General features: G+C 51.1%; 1 protein-coding gene across 4 annotated transcripts in view; it reads right to left on the reverse strand.

Moving 5' to 3' along the window:
• Positions 1–14235, reverse strand: part of ASTN2 (astrotactin 2) — an 874248-nt gene extending 860013 nt beyond the window's left edge. For all 4 annotated transcript variants that reach the window (XM_019454036.2, XM_019454034.2, XM_019454035.2 and 1 more), the window contains exon 1: positions 13599–14235. In XM_019454036.2, the coding sequence (XP_019309581.2) occupies positions 13599–14052 (454 nt within the window). In that variant the 5' untranslated portion in view covers positions 14053–14235. The remainder of the gene's footprint in view (positions 1–13598) is intronic.
• Positions 14236–18277: the final 4042 nt, after the last annotated feature.

An 18277-nucleotide genomic window follows, 5' to 3' on the forward strand; every position in this document is an offset into this window, starting at 1 on the left:
AGGAAGGATGCAGAGAGGGAGGAAGGAAGGGAGGGAGGTCTTACTCCTCTGCAGCAGCTTCCAGCCTCACAGACTCCTCGAGGGAGCCCTTTTCTCCCTCCCGGGCTCCTGCTGAGCTGGCTGGGCCGAGAAGAACCTCACAAATCACAGGGTTTAATCTAACCACAACAGAAATGGGGTGGGTGGGGGGGTGGGGGGGTGGAAAGCCCAAAATGCAGAAGGGATGGAACCACAGACACCCAGCAGAACTGAGACCAAACCCCAGGATTCCTGGCTCATAGTCCTGGCCACCAGATCACCCTGCCCCCTGGGTTCCAGGAGGTCTTTACTCCCAAGACTCCCTTTGAATTGGCTTAAGTCCCTCCAACTACAAAGAAAGTGGGGAAGGGGCAGGTCCTAGGGATGAAGGTACAGGCCTATTTATTTTTGTTCCCTTAACGAACACCAAGGTACCATCTGCTGAGGGGCAGGCAAACATTAGTTCTTGAAACCCTAACAATCTCCCAAATAAGCGACGCAAAACCCCAATGAGGTGGGTACCCTCTACGGTGCTGTTCACAAACTATTGCTCCTGAGGTTGTCCATGTTGCATTCATTTGGTCAGAAAACCTCCACTCAGCACCCACTATACTCTGTGTCCTGCACTTCGTGGTTCAGAGAGCAAAAAGATGAACAAGGCACATTCCCTACCTTCGAGGGGCCATTAGGTAAAGGTTTGAAAATGAACGGGACAGAAAGCTATGAAGGGACTGCATACCAGGGTGAGGGAGGACTTCTTGGAGGAAGTGATATTTAAGTTTCACGAACAAGGGAGAAAATGGAAAATGAATTCACAGAAGAAGGTGCATTTTTGGGATTTTTAGGCTCTGAAAAGGAATTTTTTTAAGAGAAATGGAAAACAAAAGGATTTTGTTTTTGTTTTTTTTTACTTTACATACAGCTGGAGTTGGGGAGAGGGGCAGAAGGAGAGAGAGAAAAACTTAAGCAGGCGTCACACTCAGTATGGAGTCCAACACAGGGCTCTATCCCAAGACCCTGGGATCATGAGTTGAGCCAAAATCAAGAGTCGGATGCTCAACCGACTAAGCCACCCAGGCGTCCCGAAAAACAAAGGTTGTAAACAGGAGAGAATGACAAGATCCAATTTGCTTCTTTAGGAAAAGATCACTCTGGCCACTGAATACAGCAAGGATGGCAAACTTTCTGTAAAGGGGCAGTCAGTAAACATTTTAAGCATTGTGGGCCAGATACTCACTGTTGCTACTACTCAACTTTGCTGTTGTAAACAGGAAACAACCATTGACAACTGATACACCAGTGTAGGAGCATGGCTGCATTGCAATAAATCTTCATTTGTGGATACGGATGTTTGAATGTCATGTAATTGTCACTATCCTGAAGTGTTACTTTTCGCGGGATTCTTTTCGCCCATATGAATGAAGGAATGAATGAATGAATGAATGAATGAATGAATGAATGAAGTTTACAGGCCGTACAAAAGTGGACAGTAAGCTGGATTTGGCCCGTATGCTGAATAAAGACTAGAAAGAAAGGATGGGGACAGAGACACAGCCAGAAGACGGGAAACTGATACAACAGCCCACGTAAGCAAGGATGAAGCTTGAATGAAGGTTATGGCAGTAGGAAATTACAAGCGAGGGATACTGAGAGTCATTCTAGAAGTAAAACCAATAAGGTTGGCTGAATGAAAGAATGGGGGACAAGAGAAAGGACATTTCAAGAATGACTCCTTTGCTTGAGTAATTGGGTGGATAGAAGCCCGATCTCCTGCAATAGGGGTGATGTGGGAAGAGCAGGTTTGGGGAGCAAATCACATGTTGCCAGTGTGGTCACTGACAGGAGACAGAGAAACAGAGTCCCTGGGGCTTGCCAGGTAAAATACAGGATGTCTGGTTAAATTTTAATTTCCGATCATTAGAGAGTCATTTTAAGTACAACTAAGTCCCAAATATTGCACTGGACATAATTCTACTAAGTATTCATTGTCCAAAATTCAAGTTTAACTGGGCATCCTGTATTTTATTTTTTGCATCTATTTTTATTCACAAAGTATGGCAATCCTAAGGGGAGGGGGATGAGCATTTGGGGGGAAAAAATCTTTATCTAAGCCTTGGAGGAGAAAGAGAAGATTCCTCAGAGGAGGTCCTAGCTGAGTTAAGGCTAGGAGTTGGCCAGATGAATCAGGGATGGGAAAAGCATTCTAACCAGAGAGAATAGCATTTCCATTCAGGATCAAGTGGGGAGAATGTTCCAGTGCCCTCATAAATCTGCAAGATGTCAGTAAGGCTAGAGCATGAAGCACCAAGGAGAATGGCAGGAAGCAGGTTGAAGAAGTATCCAGGGGCCATCCACGCAGGTCCCTGATGGATATGTTACAGAGTTGGTACACTTCTTAAGGTATAGATTCCCAGGCCCCTCTGGGTACCTCAGCAAGTCTAGGAATGAGAGACTGGGTTCCAAAGTGATTCTAATGAGTAGGGAACTTTAGGGGAAACTGGGAGCTTTCCCTCCTACAAATCCCAAGAGCCTAGGAAGTTGCTGCTGCCTCTAAATCTTGAAAGGAGTAACCCAAGTAATCAGAGCAAAGGCACTATAGTGTGAGCGTACAGCCTCCCGTGGGGACGGACCCCTGAGGAGAAAGCTCTGTCCATTTGCAGGGAAGCAGAAGGTCCAGAACGTTCACGCACCCGCCCAACTCCCCAACAGTCACTCTGAGTCTGGCACCTGGCTCTCCTTGGGCGCTCTCGACTCAGTGCAAGTGAACCAGACGTCTCTGTGACTTTCCTTGCCACCCCACCCCCTTCTGTCCTCCGCCCACAGTCACCACTGAAATGATTCCCCCAAATGCAGCTATTACTGTGACTGGAAATCTCTTTACTGCTGATTCTGCTAATGGAAATGTTCCTTCCCTTTTCGGCTGCTTGCAAAGCCACTCGTGACTTTCCTGGGTGCTTGAGAGCAAGGCTCTGTCAGCCAGCCACCACCAGAAGGGAGAGAATTCTGCCCCGATTGCCTCCTACAACACCCACCTGCCTCAGACTCAGGCTCTAAGAGCTTCTCTGTCCAAACTGTCCTCAGACAACCCTGGAGTCCCCTGCTTCCCCCTGCTTCTGGAGAAGGAGCAGAGATCAGTGGTCAATTGCATCCCTTTTTGCCTGGCCTGGGGGAGAAGGAAAGGGAGGGGGGAGTTGTAAGGATAGCGTGCTGGAGAGGAAGGAGGGGGAAGGAAAAAGTAATTTGCATTCATTATTTATTGAAACCTCCACCTCTTTCCAAAAAAGGATTCCAGGTGGCTAAGAGGCTTGGAGCGCAAACCTTGCCAGACGCGGTACTGGGTGCTTTGCACGTAACATCTCTGTAAGGATCCTGGGCTTCGTGTAAGTAAAAACCGAGCACAGTGCTAGGCACTCATGAAAATCTAGTTTACGGAGGGAGAGCTCTCCAAAAATAATGGTCACAGCAACCCCAAAAAGTGATCATTATGTCGTCTTCACTTTACCGATGAGCAAACAGGCTCAGAGAGGTGGCCCACAGAAGTCGGCAGTTAAGACGTAGAGCATCTGGGATTTGATCCCAGGGCTTTTGGTCCTCAGAGCTGGTGCGCGTTCCACCCCAGAACACTGCCTCTCAATCGGCAGAGCTGGGCTGGAGCCTGGATTAGCTCTGGGATCTTGGAAAATGTATTCTGCTTTGCCAGGTAAATGAGGGAGTTGGGCTGGAAGTCAGAGGATTTTACCCAGTTCTAATATTCTACGAAAGGTATACATTTATTTGGATTTTTACAGCATTATATCTAAATGTTATAGATTTATATGTATATCCCATATGTATAGATAATGTAATATAAATTCCATTCTCAAGGCGGGAACATTAAAAGTGCATGATGCTGCAAAGAAGCGTTCAGTGGACAAAACTCAACACGGGGTGGAGAGGAGAGCACCTGGTCAAAAGGGGGCTGGATCTCTGACAAGGGACGTCCTGGCAATTTCTATGTGCCTGAAAGGACAGGTCCCCCAGGATGACACTATGCCTAGCACAAGGAGGGATTTCCCTAAGCACCGAGAGAAGAGGAAAGTGGAAAAGGAAGAAGGGAGAGCAGAAAGCAAAGAGGGGGTGAGGAAAGAGGGAAGGGAGAGAGTGGAGAAGGCATGGAAGTGTAGGAATTCGCCTGTGGAGTACTTGGGGATAATGAGTGGCATCTAGAGAAAATGAGACCAGGCCTCGTGCTCTCTTGGAGAACCACCACACAGAGCGGAAGGGCCTGGGGAGATGCTGAGTCAGCTCCCGGCAGCCCAGAAACAAGGTGTTCAGTCCCTTGGGCCTGTGAGGCTGTCACACCTGAAGTTCTTGTATAGAAACGTCTGCAACTTCTTGGTAATGAGAGCAGGAAGAGATAAAAAATAAGAGAGGTTGTCAAAGAGATGGAAACTGAAGAGCACTCTTACTTGTGTGCAGCATACTAAGGGAGAGAGCAGGGGGTTTAGAACCAGACAGACCTGCCTGGGTTTGGAGCCAGCCCGGCCATATAATCACTGTGTGCTCTTGGGCATGTCCCTTAACCTCTCTGAGCCTCAGAGTTCACCTAAAACATGGCCCGAATCTGGTCTTTCAGGCCCGTAGAGAGGATGAAATGAGAGAACAGATACACCAGCATGGCATCTGGGGCACAGTAAATGTTCAATGAATGTCCTCACATAGCCTGCTTCATGCCAGAATGATAAAGTCTGGAACACCCGGTCCCCCCACCCCTAGTGGCCCAGTTGCCCCTCCCACAGGCGGGAGGAAGACACATCAGAGGAGGGGTCAGTAGACTGAGATCTGGTTCTGGCTTCATCACCGTCTTGCTACGTGACCTTGACTTCCCCATCTTTAGACAGAAGTGTTTTGTTTAGATAATGTCCTAAATTACTACATTTGGCGATTCCAAAACCATGGTGTATCATCTTCCCCAAAACATTCAATGCTTCTCTGTTTGCCACGATGCAAAAAGTTCCAATCCTTTATCTGGCTTCCATGATTTGCAAAAGAACATCTTCCCTAAACCCAGCACACTTTCCTCCAATCAAACTGACCTCATTCTGAGTCCTAGAAACACCCTCAGAATATTAGGGAGATAGGAGAAGGTAGAGGAAATGGCTAGGAGAGCTCAAAGAGAGAAGTCTCTATGGGAGGGGCGGCATTCCAGCTCAGATGTTAAGACTGATGAGTGCAATTCCAACACCTCTCCAGTTTTGCCCAGTACGGATGCCCATTCTAGGCCACCATCATGCCTCACCTGAACAGACTCCTACAGGCCTTCCGGCTTCTGTCTTTGCTCCTGTACACAGAAGCCTAAGTAATTCTTACCAAGCATACGTCAGATGTTGATACTCTTTTGCTTAAAATCCTCCCTGGCTCTCTACTTCCTCTCCTGTCCTGTCCTCCTTTGCTCACTCCACTCTGGATGCACTGGCCTTCCTGCTAAGCCTTGGGCTTCCCAGGCGTGCTCCCCAGTCAGGTCTCTGCTAGAATAGTTCTCTGCCTGGAATGTTCCCTTCGTAGATTGCTGCTTGGCCAACTCCTTCATCACCTTCAAGTCTTGGTTCTAATCCTACATTCTCAATGAGCTCCTCTCTCTCTGCTCTATGCAACATGAAAACCCATCTCCTCATCTCCAAAATTTCCCTTTTACTTAATTTCCTTTTGTTCATAGAATTTATCACCTTCTCACATACTACCTAATTTTATTTATTATGTGCATCATTAGCGCCCTCTCCTTGCCACACACCCACCCACACCCTCACTCGCTCACTTCTATATATGAGCTCTCTGAATAGAAGAGTGCTCTGTCTTTTGTTCTCTGTTGTATCGTAAGCACCTGCAACAGTGCCTAGCACAGTATAGGTGCTCAATAGTTAAGGGACTAGTCATAATGATAGTACTCTTTTTTAATGTTTATTTGTTTATGTATTTATTTTTGCAAGAGTGAGAGAGAGACAGAGCCCAACACGGGGATCGAACCCACAGACCGCAAGATCAAGACCTGAGCCAAAGTCGGATGCCTAACTGACTGAGCCACCCAGGCACCCCTATACTACTCTTTTATATTGATAGTGGGCGTCAAGGCTCCAGTGTGCAACTCCAGTGTGAGGTCAAGAGAGGCTGCAAAGATGTGGTGATATTTAAATTCAGTCTCAAAGGTAAGAAGGAATTTTCCCAGGGGGGGAGTCACAAAACAAGAAGGGAGGGTTCTTACCATAGGGCATTCTGGACAGTCAGGTCACGGACCTTATACCACAATAAGGAGCTTGAACTTCATACTAAGAACTGTGGGGAAGCAGTGAAGTGCTTTATTTTTTTTTTTTTATATTTTTTAACGTTTATTTATTTTTGAGACAGAGAGAGACAGAGCATGAACGAGGGAGGGGCAGAGAGAGAGGGAGACACAGAATCGGAAGCAGGCTCCAGGCTCCGAGCTGTCAGCACAGAGCCCGACGCGGGGCTCGAACTCACGGACCACGAGATCGCGACCTGAGCTGAAGTCGGACGCTTAACCGACTGAGCCACCCAGGCGCCCCGAGTGAAGTGCTTTAGAAGAGAACAGCCACGATTAGATTTGGGCTTTTAATGCAGTCACGCTGTCGACAAGTACAGAGGGTAGATTAGAGGCAAAGAGACCATGGGGTTGACTTCTAAAATTGTAGTGGAGAGAAGCCTTGAGGTGTGAGCCTCCCCCTTTGACAATGAGGATGGAGAAACGGTTTCTCGTCAGGTGAAAACCATAACAGTTTACACCACACAGCAACCCCGTCGATGCTTCACTCACAGACTGGACTGCTTGCATAGGGGTGCCTGGGTGGCTCAGTCAGTTAGGCATCCGACTTTGGCTCAGGTCTTGATCTTGCGGTCTGTGGGTTCGATCCCCGTGTTGGGCTCTGTCTCTGCTTGCATGTGCATGTTCTAGCACACCAGTAGGGAAGCTACAAAGGTTTCAGTCCTGGATCTTACATTGTGTAGTCCCCATCCATCCCCCTTCCAATCCAAAGGGACGTCTTTATGGGGACTGTTGTCCAGGAGAACTACAGACAGCAGCAAAAAGCCAGAGGAAGGAGAGCGCTGGCAAGGGAGAACAGATCCTGTCCCTCCAAGCACTGCTGTCTGCCTCCTTCCAGGGCAGAAAGGCTGCAAGCTCTCCCGGAAAGGAGAGACACCAGCTCTCTCTCTCTCTCATTATAGTTAATCTTCTGTTGCCACTAGCTGGTCAGTGAGAGAACTTGGGAAAGCATGAGCTCTGTAAAGGAAGCAACCCCGTAATGCTGCTCTACCGCAAGGTTAAATCCAACTTTCTTTCCTTTCCTGGAAAAGAGCAGGCTGCTTCTGCTCACCCCGAAAAGCAGCTAGAGTAAAAAGCAATGAGGCTTCCTCCTCCCCCAGAACAAAACCTATCAGCTCTGGTTCTCGGGAGAGATTGGAGCCAACCAGCTGGATACTTGGGCAGGAGAACAAATTCAGTTTCCCTAGGGATATTTTTCTCCCTAGATTTTGGTTTTTCAGGTATTTTGTGCGTGTGGTTTTTTGTGGTTTTTTGTTTTGGGGGTTTTCTTTTGCGGGGAGGAGAGTTTGTTCAACTGAGTTTCAGACACTGGGACATATATAAACACACAGTCATGTGTTCAAGGTCCAGTGTGATGGAAAGAAACACAGAGTGGGACCCAAGACCACTGGGTTAAAGTCTGAACTGCCAGTCCTCAAGAAGGTTTCTTCCCCAGTCTGAACGCCCATGTTGCCATATAAACTCTGTGTACTCTGAGCCCATCAGCGTTGACGGTCATGCTAAAAGTTTTCATGAATTCACCCAAGGACGTCACTGTCACTCTCCACCCTTCTCTCCCTGAAGCACATGTGTTCACACTGTCCTATGGCAGCCAAGGCCTAATTTACAGCAAAGCAAGGATGTGAGAAACAGATTTTGCTTGCCAGAGGCCATTGCAAACCTGCCGAACTTGCTAGAAATTAAAATTACAGAATACTCTTGCAGCCTGAGGGCCCAGTTCAGGAAACCTATCAAGCTGTGGGTCACACCAAAGCCTACAGAGCGGTGCTATCTCAGTTGGTGTCACTGACCCCCCGAAACAGCAAATCCGGCTGGCCCTGACCGGACTTGAGCCTCTGTAACACAGCTGAAGCGAATCCACCTCTCTCCCTGACCCACTGCCTTCTCAGGAACTTGGTACGTTCTGAGGGCAGATAATACATCTCTATCTGCCCTGATTATTAAATATATTTCATCAGATTCAAGCTGGTAAAAGGCTGGGGATGGGGGAGGGAAGCAAGTGGAAAGAGGAAGAAGATTCAGATCACAGACCACCGAACACGCCCCTAACTGCGACCCTCATTTACAACATCCCAGGAAGCTGGACCATCACAGCAGGATGGGGCCTGGAGTGTGGTACTACTCTGATACTTTATTTGGTGCTAAGGACCTGGTGCCCAATTGAGAAAGGCACATATGTATTTTTAAACCTAGCTTTGTTGGAAGATATCACATTCGCCATCTTGTCCACCCCAGAATTTCTCTCTCTGACCCATAAGGAAAAGAACACTGGAACTGATTTTAATGAGTAGTCTGTGGACAGAAATCCCTACAGAAGACCCAGATTACTACTACTTATATGTTTTTTTCTCCCTATTAATAACTGGCATCAACCTTCAGAATTAAGCCGGAAACCAAAAAGGGCAGAGAGTCTCATTGTCTCCTAGGACTTCGGTTCTGTGTCCAAATGCCTGCCAGATAGCTGTATAGTCTCTGCTTCCAGGCTTTCTTCAGTAGGGATCCTATAATCATTAGAGGTCAGGATGCTGAGTTCTGGACAGCTTCCTGGGAACCAGCCCCCTAGTATTTGCACCTTGCACAGAAAAAAGCACATTCCTCATTCCCTGTTGACATGTGAAGCAAGTTCCTCCGGCCCTTTGTGAACTGTCCTTGTTAGGCTAAATTCTCTGCTTCTAGCAACCTGTCTGATTTGGTGCCTGGGTCCTAATTCCTTCCAGAGGCTTTTCTCTTTTGGTATCCATTTTTGTCTCTGTTTTCATGAATCTTTGCAGACCAGGCCAATCAGCTTCCTGCAAAGAGCATCCTTTTGGGGCAGAACTTCAGGACACTTGCCAGATGTACTCATACAGGTACATTCAGACATACTGACAGACAGGCTTTCCTTTCTACGTACCCTCCCCCAAATAGAGAGTACAGTCCTCAGCTATGCCATTTCTATACCAAGGCAGCTTAGTAAGACATGTTGACAACGAGGGCTTCCTCAATTTTATCTTTTTCCCCCTTTTGCTGAATCAAGGCTGGTGGTAAACAGCCCAGTCCAGCTACTGTCAGGTCCAGGAAGAAGGATGCCATTTCCCTACCTGTGGGCATGAAAGCTAAATCCACAAGCGGACTCCAGGGCTGCCTGGGGGCAAATGAGGACTGAGTGATGTGCAAGTTCACCTCTGAAGCCCTGCACTGGCACTTGCTCCTGTTTAAATTCTTTTCTTTTCAATCAGTCCTTCCCAACACCCTGTGTTACCAGCAAAAGAAAGGAGACAGTGAGAAGCCAGATGAGCTAGTCAGAGTAACAGAGTGCATCAGGGCACTTCAAGTTCATAGCGTCTCTACACTGAAGGATTATTTTAGGGCTTCTCTACCCACTCATATTACCACACAAAGCACTGAAGCTCTGGGGATAAATGACTTGTTCAAGGTCACAGTGGGCCACAGCTGAGATTTCCAGATCTTAACCAACACTAAGCTCCCAAGCTGCACGGAAGCTTCCAACTTCTCCTCCAACCTCTCCCCCCACAAAGGCCTCATGCATTTTTTTTCCCCCCTTTCTGGAAGTTTCCCCAGGCTTCTCTGAATCTACAGAGATGTGTTCCCTCCCTGATGTTATAGAACATGTAATCTCTGTCACTCATTGGCACCATTAAATAGAATGCCCTCTGATATCCCATGAATCATGGAACTTTGAGCTGGCAGGGTCAACAAAGGTCATGCCTTACTTTCAAACTCTCATACTTTGGCACCCTAGTGTAGCTGAAGTTCCTCTGAGAAATGTTGCTGTCATGTTGATGATTGGTGTATTTCTCTCCAAGACCCTGCCCCAGGCCCTCCGTAAATGTAACCAACCCCTGAACACATCTTTGCCAATACACAACTACCAAGAAGGTAGGTGTCTGGTAGAATGAGATTCTGGTTCCAGGTCTGCCATTTACTCGCACTGCGACCTTGGACTAGATACCTGACCTCTCCAAAAATGCTTCCTAGTCCGTGAAATGGTAATAACTGCAATGCCGACTTCATATGTTTTATGTGGATTAAAAATAAACGGTAAACGTGAAGTTCTTAGCACCTCATTAAGGATTCAATAACTATTTGCTATTTCTTGATCACTTTCAAGGAAATTCACTTTGTCAGTGCCAGTGACTTATATAATCAGATTCTAAAGAAGAGGCCCAGACACTGAAAATTGGGGGGAAACTTCAAGTCTGAGGCAAACTTCCATCTATATAAAGCAGACTAGAACATGATGGGAGAGAAGAGCTATGGAGAGGCATTACCGATAATAGAGCCAATAACTGGAACAAGAGAAGCAGAATGGAGGGGAGACACGGCCAGATATGCAGGGGGCTTTGGTGACTGGGGATGGTAGGCAATGTATGCACCCTGAGGTCCACCAACTAACAGTAAAATGGGAACTGCACCTTTTATTTGTTTGTTCGCCCCCTTTAACGCCAAGGACATTTTCCCACCACCAACTCTGAGCCCACAACCCAAAGCATGGCCCGAGGGCTTCTGCGGACACTGTCACCCCCTAGTGGTGGCTCCACACACCCCACTATTGGCAGGATTTGGCATTTGCGGACTGCGTAGGCAATTGTGGCGTATATCGTCTCCAAATCCCTTGAACTGTCCAGGAAGTGGTGAAAGACTCGCCCCGCACACCAGAGACAAAACACTAAGCAAGGATGTTTGAAAGGTCTGGGGATGAAATGATGGGATGGAGCTACCTTGGGACCTTAGGGAAGATAAGGCCATAAATGACTCAGTGCCCCCCACCCCCAGACACACACACACATACACACACACCGGCCCTCGTTTCCAGCCAGCCTGGCCCTCCCAGAGCTCATTGTGCACTCCATGTTTACATGCAAACAGTGGAAGACCAACACAAATAAAAAACCCACGTCTCCCTACACAGCTCCTGCTACACTCGGCCATCTGGTGACTACCTCGCTAGCCAAATTCCCCGGAGGGAGCGCCTGAGCTGCCAGTCCAGGGCGCTGGGGGGAGAAGAAGGAGGCAAGACACAATTCCCCACATGCATCCTAAGGGCTCAGAGCTGCCGGGAAGGACAGCAACCCCCCACTCCTCACCAGGCAGTCCCCAGCCGCCAGGCTCAGCTGCCTTGCGTCAGAGAAGGCGGAAGTCTCCAAGCGGAGGGCGCCTGGAGACTCTCCAGCCGATGCTGGGGTCCTGGGGGATTCAAGACTTCCAGCTCCCCACGCAGCTCTTCACTCAGCTTGCCCCAGCTCCCAAGCACCCACTCCCTCTTGAAAGCCTAAGTTTCAAAAGGCAGAGATTGCCAGCTTCAGGAATTCTTCGGGGACTCCGATAGCTGGCTGGACCGGGTCCTCCACATCCTTGGGGAACTGGAATGCCCTGGGGTCTTCGCTTCCAAGTCATGCCATACCCTAGAATGTCCCCCTCTACGCACTTACTTGAACAGCCATTTAGGAAGCCTCCCACTCATGACCTCTCAGGACACCCTAGAGTAGAGAGATCACGAGGATGGAAGAAATGTGAAACAGTAAGTGATGCTGAAGGCACACCCTTCGGGTCGCTAGAAGGACCCTTCCCTGCGAGGAGGCGGCACGAGTCAACCCTGAGCCCTGGGTTAGCTTTTCGCCCGAAGAACCCCTATCTCCACCCTCACCCCTTCCTTTGAAATGGACAGGCCCACAGGTGCACGTGGGAAGAGCTATTGGTGTGTGTGCATGTGTGTGTCGGTGCGTGTGTGTATGCTTGAGTGAGTGTGTGTGTGTGTGTGTGTGTGTGTGTCGCACGCTAGACGCGCCGCCGCGGGAAGTCCCCAGGGAACCTGCAAGGCGCACTCCCGCCGCGCCTCCCAGAAAGCTCAGCAAAGCTCAGGTTACAGCCAGCTGGGGAGAGCCCCGGGGCCAGACGCCCGAGGCTGGAGCACCGACCGCGAGCGGGCCTGGCACTCCCTCAAATCTCCAGAGGCGGCCAGCGTGAAAGGGAAGGGGGGCGGGGGTCACAAAAACATATTTTAAAATATTATGGTTCCCAGGAGAGAGCATTCTAGTCTCCGGATTCGTCTTTAGGGCTTCTCGGGCAAGCGAAGAGTTAACCTCGGAGGTTCAAGCCGGGATCCCGAAAGCGCTTCACCGGCGAGACGCCAGGGCCGAGCCGGATCCCGAGAAGGCACGGATCCGGGGAAGAAGGGCTCGGGAGTCTCCCGGCGAGCCCCCGGCGCCTTCCAGGCGCTGTCGTTGGCCAGACTCCGACAGCCAATCGCGCCCCGCGCCCCCGAAAGGGGAGGAGAGCGAGCGATCCGCGAGCGCGGGAGAGCTAAGGGGGAACGTTTTTGTAAACGCTCTCCGAGATAATTAAGCTATCAATTACCCGGGTGGGAAATCAGCCGCGCTTCCCACAGCTCCTCGGAAGGGCCGACTCCTCCGGGATTGGCGCTGGGAACCAGCAGGCAGCGAGCTGCTGGCGAACTTTCGGATTAACTTTTCCATTTGAGCCCCCACCCCACCCCCACCCTTTTCCCCTTCCCTGCCGTTTTCTGGCCTTTGAGTTGTTATTATTGGTCCAGCGAGTGCGTCGTGAGGACCAACCTGCTGTCCCCTGGAAGGGGGATAGAAATCCGACTGCGACAAGGACGGTGGGGGGAGAATCAGAGAACCTGGAAGTGGCGACCTCAGAAATCACTCAACCCTCCCCTGCCCCATTTCACAGATGGCCAAAACTGAGGCGCGGGGAGGGGAAGCGACTTGGCCAAGGTCACACAACCCACACGGAGACCGAGTTTACGCGGGCTGGGTGATCCCACATGGAGCTTCTCTGCTCCGATTCTCGAGAAAATCTATCTGGAAGAGCCTTGCCTCCAACTCCGAGGTGAGAGTGAGGGGGCGGTAACCGCGAGCGGCCAGGGACAGTGCCCGGAGGAGCGGCGAGCGGCTGGACGACCCGGGTCCCCAGCTCCAACACACTCCGCCATCTGGGTTCTCCGGCGTCGGGGATGGATCGCGGCAGAGCTCGACGCCTGGGCTGAGAGAGCGGGGGACACAGGTCCCCACTGCGGGAGTGTCGGCACGCCCCCGAGCTCCCGCCACGCGCTCTCGGGGACCTCCTGCCCGTCCTGCTCTCCAACCACCTGTACGTCCTCCGGGCCCCGCGGCCGCCCTCTCCCAACCCCGCTCGGGGCAGCCCGGGGCGGGGATCCCCAGGGCGCCCCCACCCGTCCGGCTTCACTTAGGGGCTCGGGGCTCCTCGGGATCCCGCGCGTGCCGGCGCCCAGCCTTACCCAGGGTGAAGAAGGGCAGCTCGGTGTTGTCCAGGTCGTCTTGCACGGCGATGCGCCCCGGCAGCTCGTTACGCACAAAGAGCAGGAGGCGCGACTCGGCGGCGGTGCCCGCGGAGCCGGCGGAGCCCGAGGACGCGGCGGCGGCGGCGGCGGCGGCGGCGGCCCCGGTCCCGGTCCCGGTCCCGGTCCCGGCCCCGGCGCGGGCGCCGCTCCAGCCGATGTCGCTCTCCCGCAGGGCGGGCAGCGTGGACACCGTGACGGTCTTGAGCCGGCACGGGCTGTCGGGCTCCCGCGAGGCGGCGGCGGTGGCGCCGGCCAGCAGCGGCCGCGGCGGCAGCAGGAACAGGAACAGCAGCAGCAGCGGCGGCGGCGGCGCCGGGTGGAAGCCGAGCCTCAGCCGCCCCCGGAGCCCCGAGCCGGGGCCGGGGCTGCGCCGGGCGCCGGCGGCCGCCATGGCGGGAGGGGCTGCGGTGCTGCGAGCGGCGGCGGCGGCGGCGGCGGCGAAGAAGGAGGAAGCGGAGGAAGCGGCGGCGGCGGCGGCGGCGGACGCCGGAGCTAACCAGGACGCCGGAGCTAAGGAGCCGTGGGAGCCGCGCGCCAGCAGCCCCCAGCTCCCGGCTCCGCCTCCCGATCGGCCCTGGACCGCCCCCCCGCGCCGCCTCCCCGGGCCCCGCCGCCCGCCCCCCCCCCCCCTTCCTGGCTCCCCCCAGCAGACCCCGAGCGTTCCGGAGGCCCCGCCCGGCCTCGTGCAAATCCCAGTCGCCCCCTCTCCTTTCCCAGGATCCCCCAATGCCACCCTCACGATGGTCTTTAGCCACACCACCCCTCTCCAGATTCTTGACACTTAAGGACCCCTCGCGCCTCCTCTAATTCCTCCCGGCTCAGCCCAGCTCGCCCAGCTTCACCCCCACCCCTGGCTCGACCCTCGGGCTGCACCTGGGGGCGCGCCTCGGCCCAGCCTGGCTCCAAGCCCCGCCCTCTAGGGGGTAGGGGGCGCCTCTTGATGGCCAAGACTTAACTTTGTCCCCCCAGGAGCCCAGTAACAAGTCCTGGACCCTCTTCTAGTCCCTGAAATAATTGAGCCCCCCTCCTCACCCTCTTTCCCGCAACTCGCGTATTCAGTCTCCAGACACCAGGATCCCACCTCTCTCCTCCTCCCAGGCCTCCGGGGTTGCATTAAATGCTTACAGACGGAGGGGGTGTCATACCCCACCCTCTAGCCCCCAAATTGACTCGGGCCTGGAAGCTCTGGCCCCCTAAGCTGCCGCCCGCCCTGCAAGCCCGCCCACTCTCGCGCTTGTGTTTTGGATCCCTACTCCCAGCTTGGAGCAGCTCTACTTGGCTGCTTCTGTTCTCTGCGTGAAATTCCTGAAAAGGGTATGAGGTAGAGAGACCTGCTACTCTGTCTGCTTCTGGCTCCCATGGGCTCCTACGTCCTCTCCCCCATTCCCAGAGGAGGGGTCTGTTCACCACTTCTTTTCCCCACCCCAGTCCTTCCAGATTCAAGTTGAGCTAGGAACCTAGGCCCTGTGTCTGAGGGCCCTGTGCCCTTCGGCCTTGGGCTGGTTCTCTGTGACCCACACGACCTCAGATCCTTCGGGGGAGCCATCGCTGGCATCCTGGGGGATCTAGTGCTTGGGCAGCTCCCCTTCCCCACTCCCCTTACTTCTCCTCACCTCTCCTCTCTGTTTTCTCTTTCATCTCTACTCATGTCATTCCTCCTCTTCTTGACTTTAATCATATAAATGCTTCCTCCCTATAATTTGTGAGACATCTCCCATCTCTCTCTATTGCTTTACCCATCTGCACTTTTTCGTGGAGTCTCTGTGTGCCAACTTGTCTCCTCTTAGCTCTTCCCTCTTCTGCCTCTTCTCTCCTTTCTGTCTTTAACTCTTCGCACGCATTGCCCTTTCCCCTCTACCGTCACATTTTATTTACTCTGTTATGACTTTGGATAAAGGCAGAAGACTGAAAAGAAGGAGGAATCAAAACCTATGTTGTGACCTTGGACGTAATACTGCTTGTTAAGCACTCCAAATGCTAGGCAAGTATATATGTTAGCTTTTATACGTAAGCATACTCCATGGGGATGGGTATTATGATTCCCATTTTTCAGATGAAGAAACTGAGATCAGGAGGTCAGGGAGGTGAAGGGGCTTCCCAAGGTCACACATCTAGTGAGCAAAAAAGCTGAGATCTAAACTGCAGGCTCCAAAGCCTTTGCTGCTTCTATTAAATCATACTGTCCTCAGTGACCTTGGAAAAACCCACCTATCGAAGATGCGAAAGGCACATCTGCATGAGTGTGTTTGGGTCCGTTTCAGCTCTGAGGTTTGTAAGATAGGTTTCTCCTGTCTCAGTTTACTAATCTTGTGAACCCAAGGGGGGGGAGGTGGAATCTGGCCTTTCAAGTCCTCTGATTCTAAACCATCTCCTGCCTCTCTAATGCCTGCTCCAGTTCATTTACTCCTCCAAAATATGTCGTCCTGCCTCCCTCAGTCTCTCCTTTGTACCCTTACAATCCGCCACTATCCTCTGCAATGGGGCTTTCTGATTCTCTATGCCCCTTTCTTCAAATATGCTGACATAGTCCATTTATAGAAGTGCACACCAGGAAAAAAGGGCTCCCTTATGTAAGGCAGAGTCTGTGCAAGTCCTTCGTGGACCTCTGGTACAAAGGCCTGTCGAATGCGACCAACGCTTCCATTCATTCATTCACCACCCAATACCCAGGGCTCCTCCCAGGCACTGTATAGGGATGCAGAGAGGGATAAACACAGCTCCTGCCCTTGAAGAGTTTATAATGATGGGGGCGCAAGGTGTGGGGATGAGATGAGCACAGAAATATCTCAGATACCAGGCAGGCACAAGGACATGTGTCTTTTTATGAGGTGTTTTGAAACTTATGCTTGGAGAAATCAAAGAAAGCTTCCCAGAGGAGGAGGCACTGGAGTTGAAACATGAAGGACTCGAAGCGGGGGGTAGACATTCTGGGTTAAAGCTGGCATTTGGCATTTTTGCAACTGTTTGGCATCTGAACGAATCCCTCTCCTGTGCCAGAGGGTGCTTCGCTCTCTGAGGCACAGCCCACGTCCCATGAAGAGGCTGAAATTTCCAGATACCTTCTCAGCCTCCACAGCAGCTAGGACTTGGGCATGTGACTCAGAACTCACCAATCAGATTCACCCCTCCCAGAGGCTGGAAAGGAAGCTGGAATCAGGCAGAATCCCCCTGGGTACCAAAGTGGCACTACTTGGTTCGGTTACATCCAGATTTGATTGCTAGAGGGAATGGTTTTAACAGCACTGGCTTGGAGCACGGTGTCACTGATGTCAACAGTGTGAATTGCCCTATTTATGCCTGACAGCAACTTCAGGAATAGTGTCTCCACCAGCCAGTTCTGTGCTGTGATTTGGATCTGTGCTCTTGACTTCATGGACTCTACGCCCCGATCCCGTGCCCTCCTGGAGATTCTAAGTAATCCAATATCACTTTACTGAATTCTGTTTCTGCTTAAATTATCCAGAATTGGTATCTGTTGCTTGCAACTAAGACACCTGCCTGAGAACACAGAAATTGGAAACAGATGCAGGGCAGAGAGGGCAGAGCTTACAAAAGGAAAAGGGGGAAGTTCGGTGAAGGGGGGAGAGGGAGTAATTGAAGACAAGACAGAAAAGGTGGGCAAGGAGTTTGCTGTTCGTCTTGAAGAGGACCAACTTTATCTAGTAGGTAGTGTCGAATCTGGAATAACCACAGGAAAAGAACTCGTATTTCTGAACACAAACTGCGACTTCACAACTTTGTGTGGTGTATCAGTGAACGATGACAATTCCTGCCTTCTGGTGGTGGTGAGGCTTGGGAAATAATTATGCAAAGTGCTTAACATTCTAGGTGCTCAATAAATTATAACTGCTGCTTTGATATGTCATCCCAGCGATATCTGGAGTCAATCTTGTTATCCCCATTTAATAGATGGCGAGTTTGAGGCTCAGGGTAGCTAAGGAACTTGACTTTGATCCTGTAGTTATCAAGTGGTAAAACTCAGGTCTGACTTCTCACTCCCTGACATCCTACCATAGCACAATTTTTCCTTTTCTCCTCCTCCTACCCCATACTCTATTCTTTCTTTCTTTCTTTCTTTCTTTCTTTCTTTCTTTCTTTCTTTCTTTCTTTCTTTCTTTCTTTTTTCCTTCCTTCCTTCCTTCCTTCCTTCCTTCCTTCCTTCCTTCCTTCCTTCCTTATATCCATACCACCTGACCGAGGCAGCTTAGCATAGTTGGAAAAGCAGGGACTGGGGTGGCAGACAGGCTTTGGTCTGTATATCATCTTTGCTATTTATCTCCTGGGTCAAGTCAGTTAATAAGTGCCCCTACTCGATCTTTCATTTTCTCACTTGCGAAATAAGGAAAGCAGTACCACTTTTCAGGACCGTGGGAATTAAATGAGATCACATGTATGAAAAATGTCTAGCTTATATTAGGTTCTCCGTAATGTTCTAAGTGAATCTAAGCATTTGACATCATCGCATTCACTATTTTCCTCTTCAGCCCCATGTAACAAGATCCTCACCACCGCCACTCTATTCTAGCCTTATGTGTCTCCTTTCTATTCCCAGAAGGTTCCAAGTTCCTTGCTGCCCCAGTGTTTTCACACAGGCTCTTCCCTCTGCCCGGAGAGAT

This window comes from Panthera pardus, unplaced genomic scaffold (assembly GCF_024362965.1).
Source record: "Panthera pardus isolate Hobbes unplaced genomic scaffold, ASM2436296v1 HiC_scaffold_20, whole genome shotgun sequence".
Taxonomy (NCBI): Eukaryota; Metazoa; Chordata; class Mammalia; order Carnivora; family Felidae; genus Panthera; species Panthera pardus.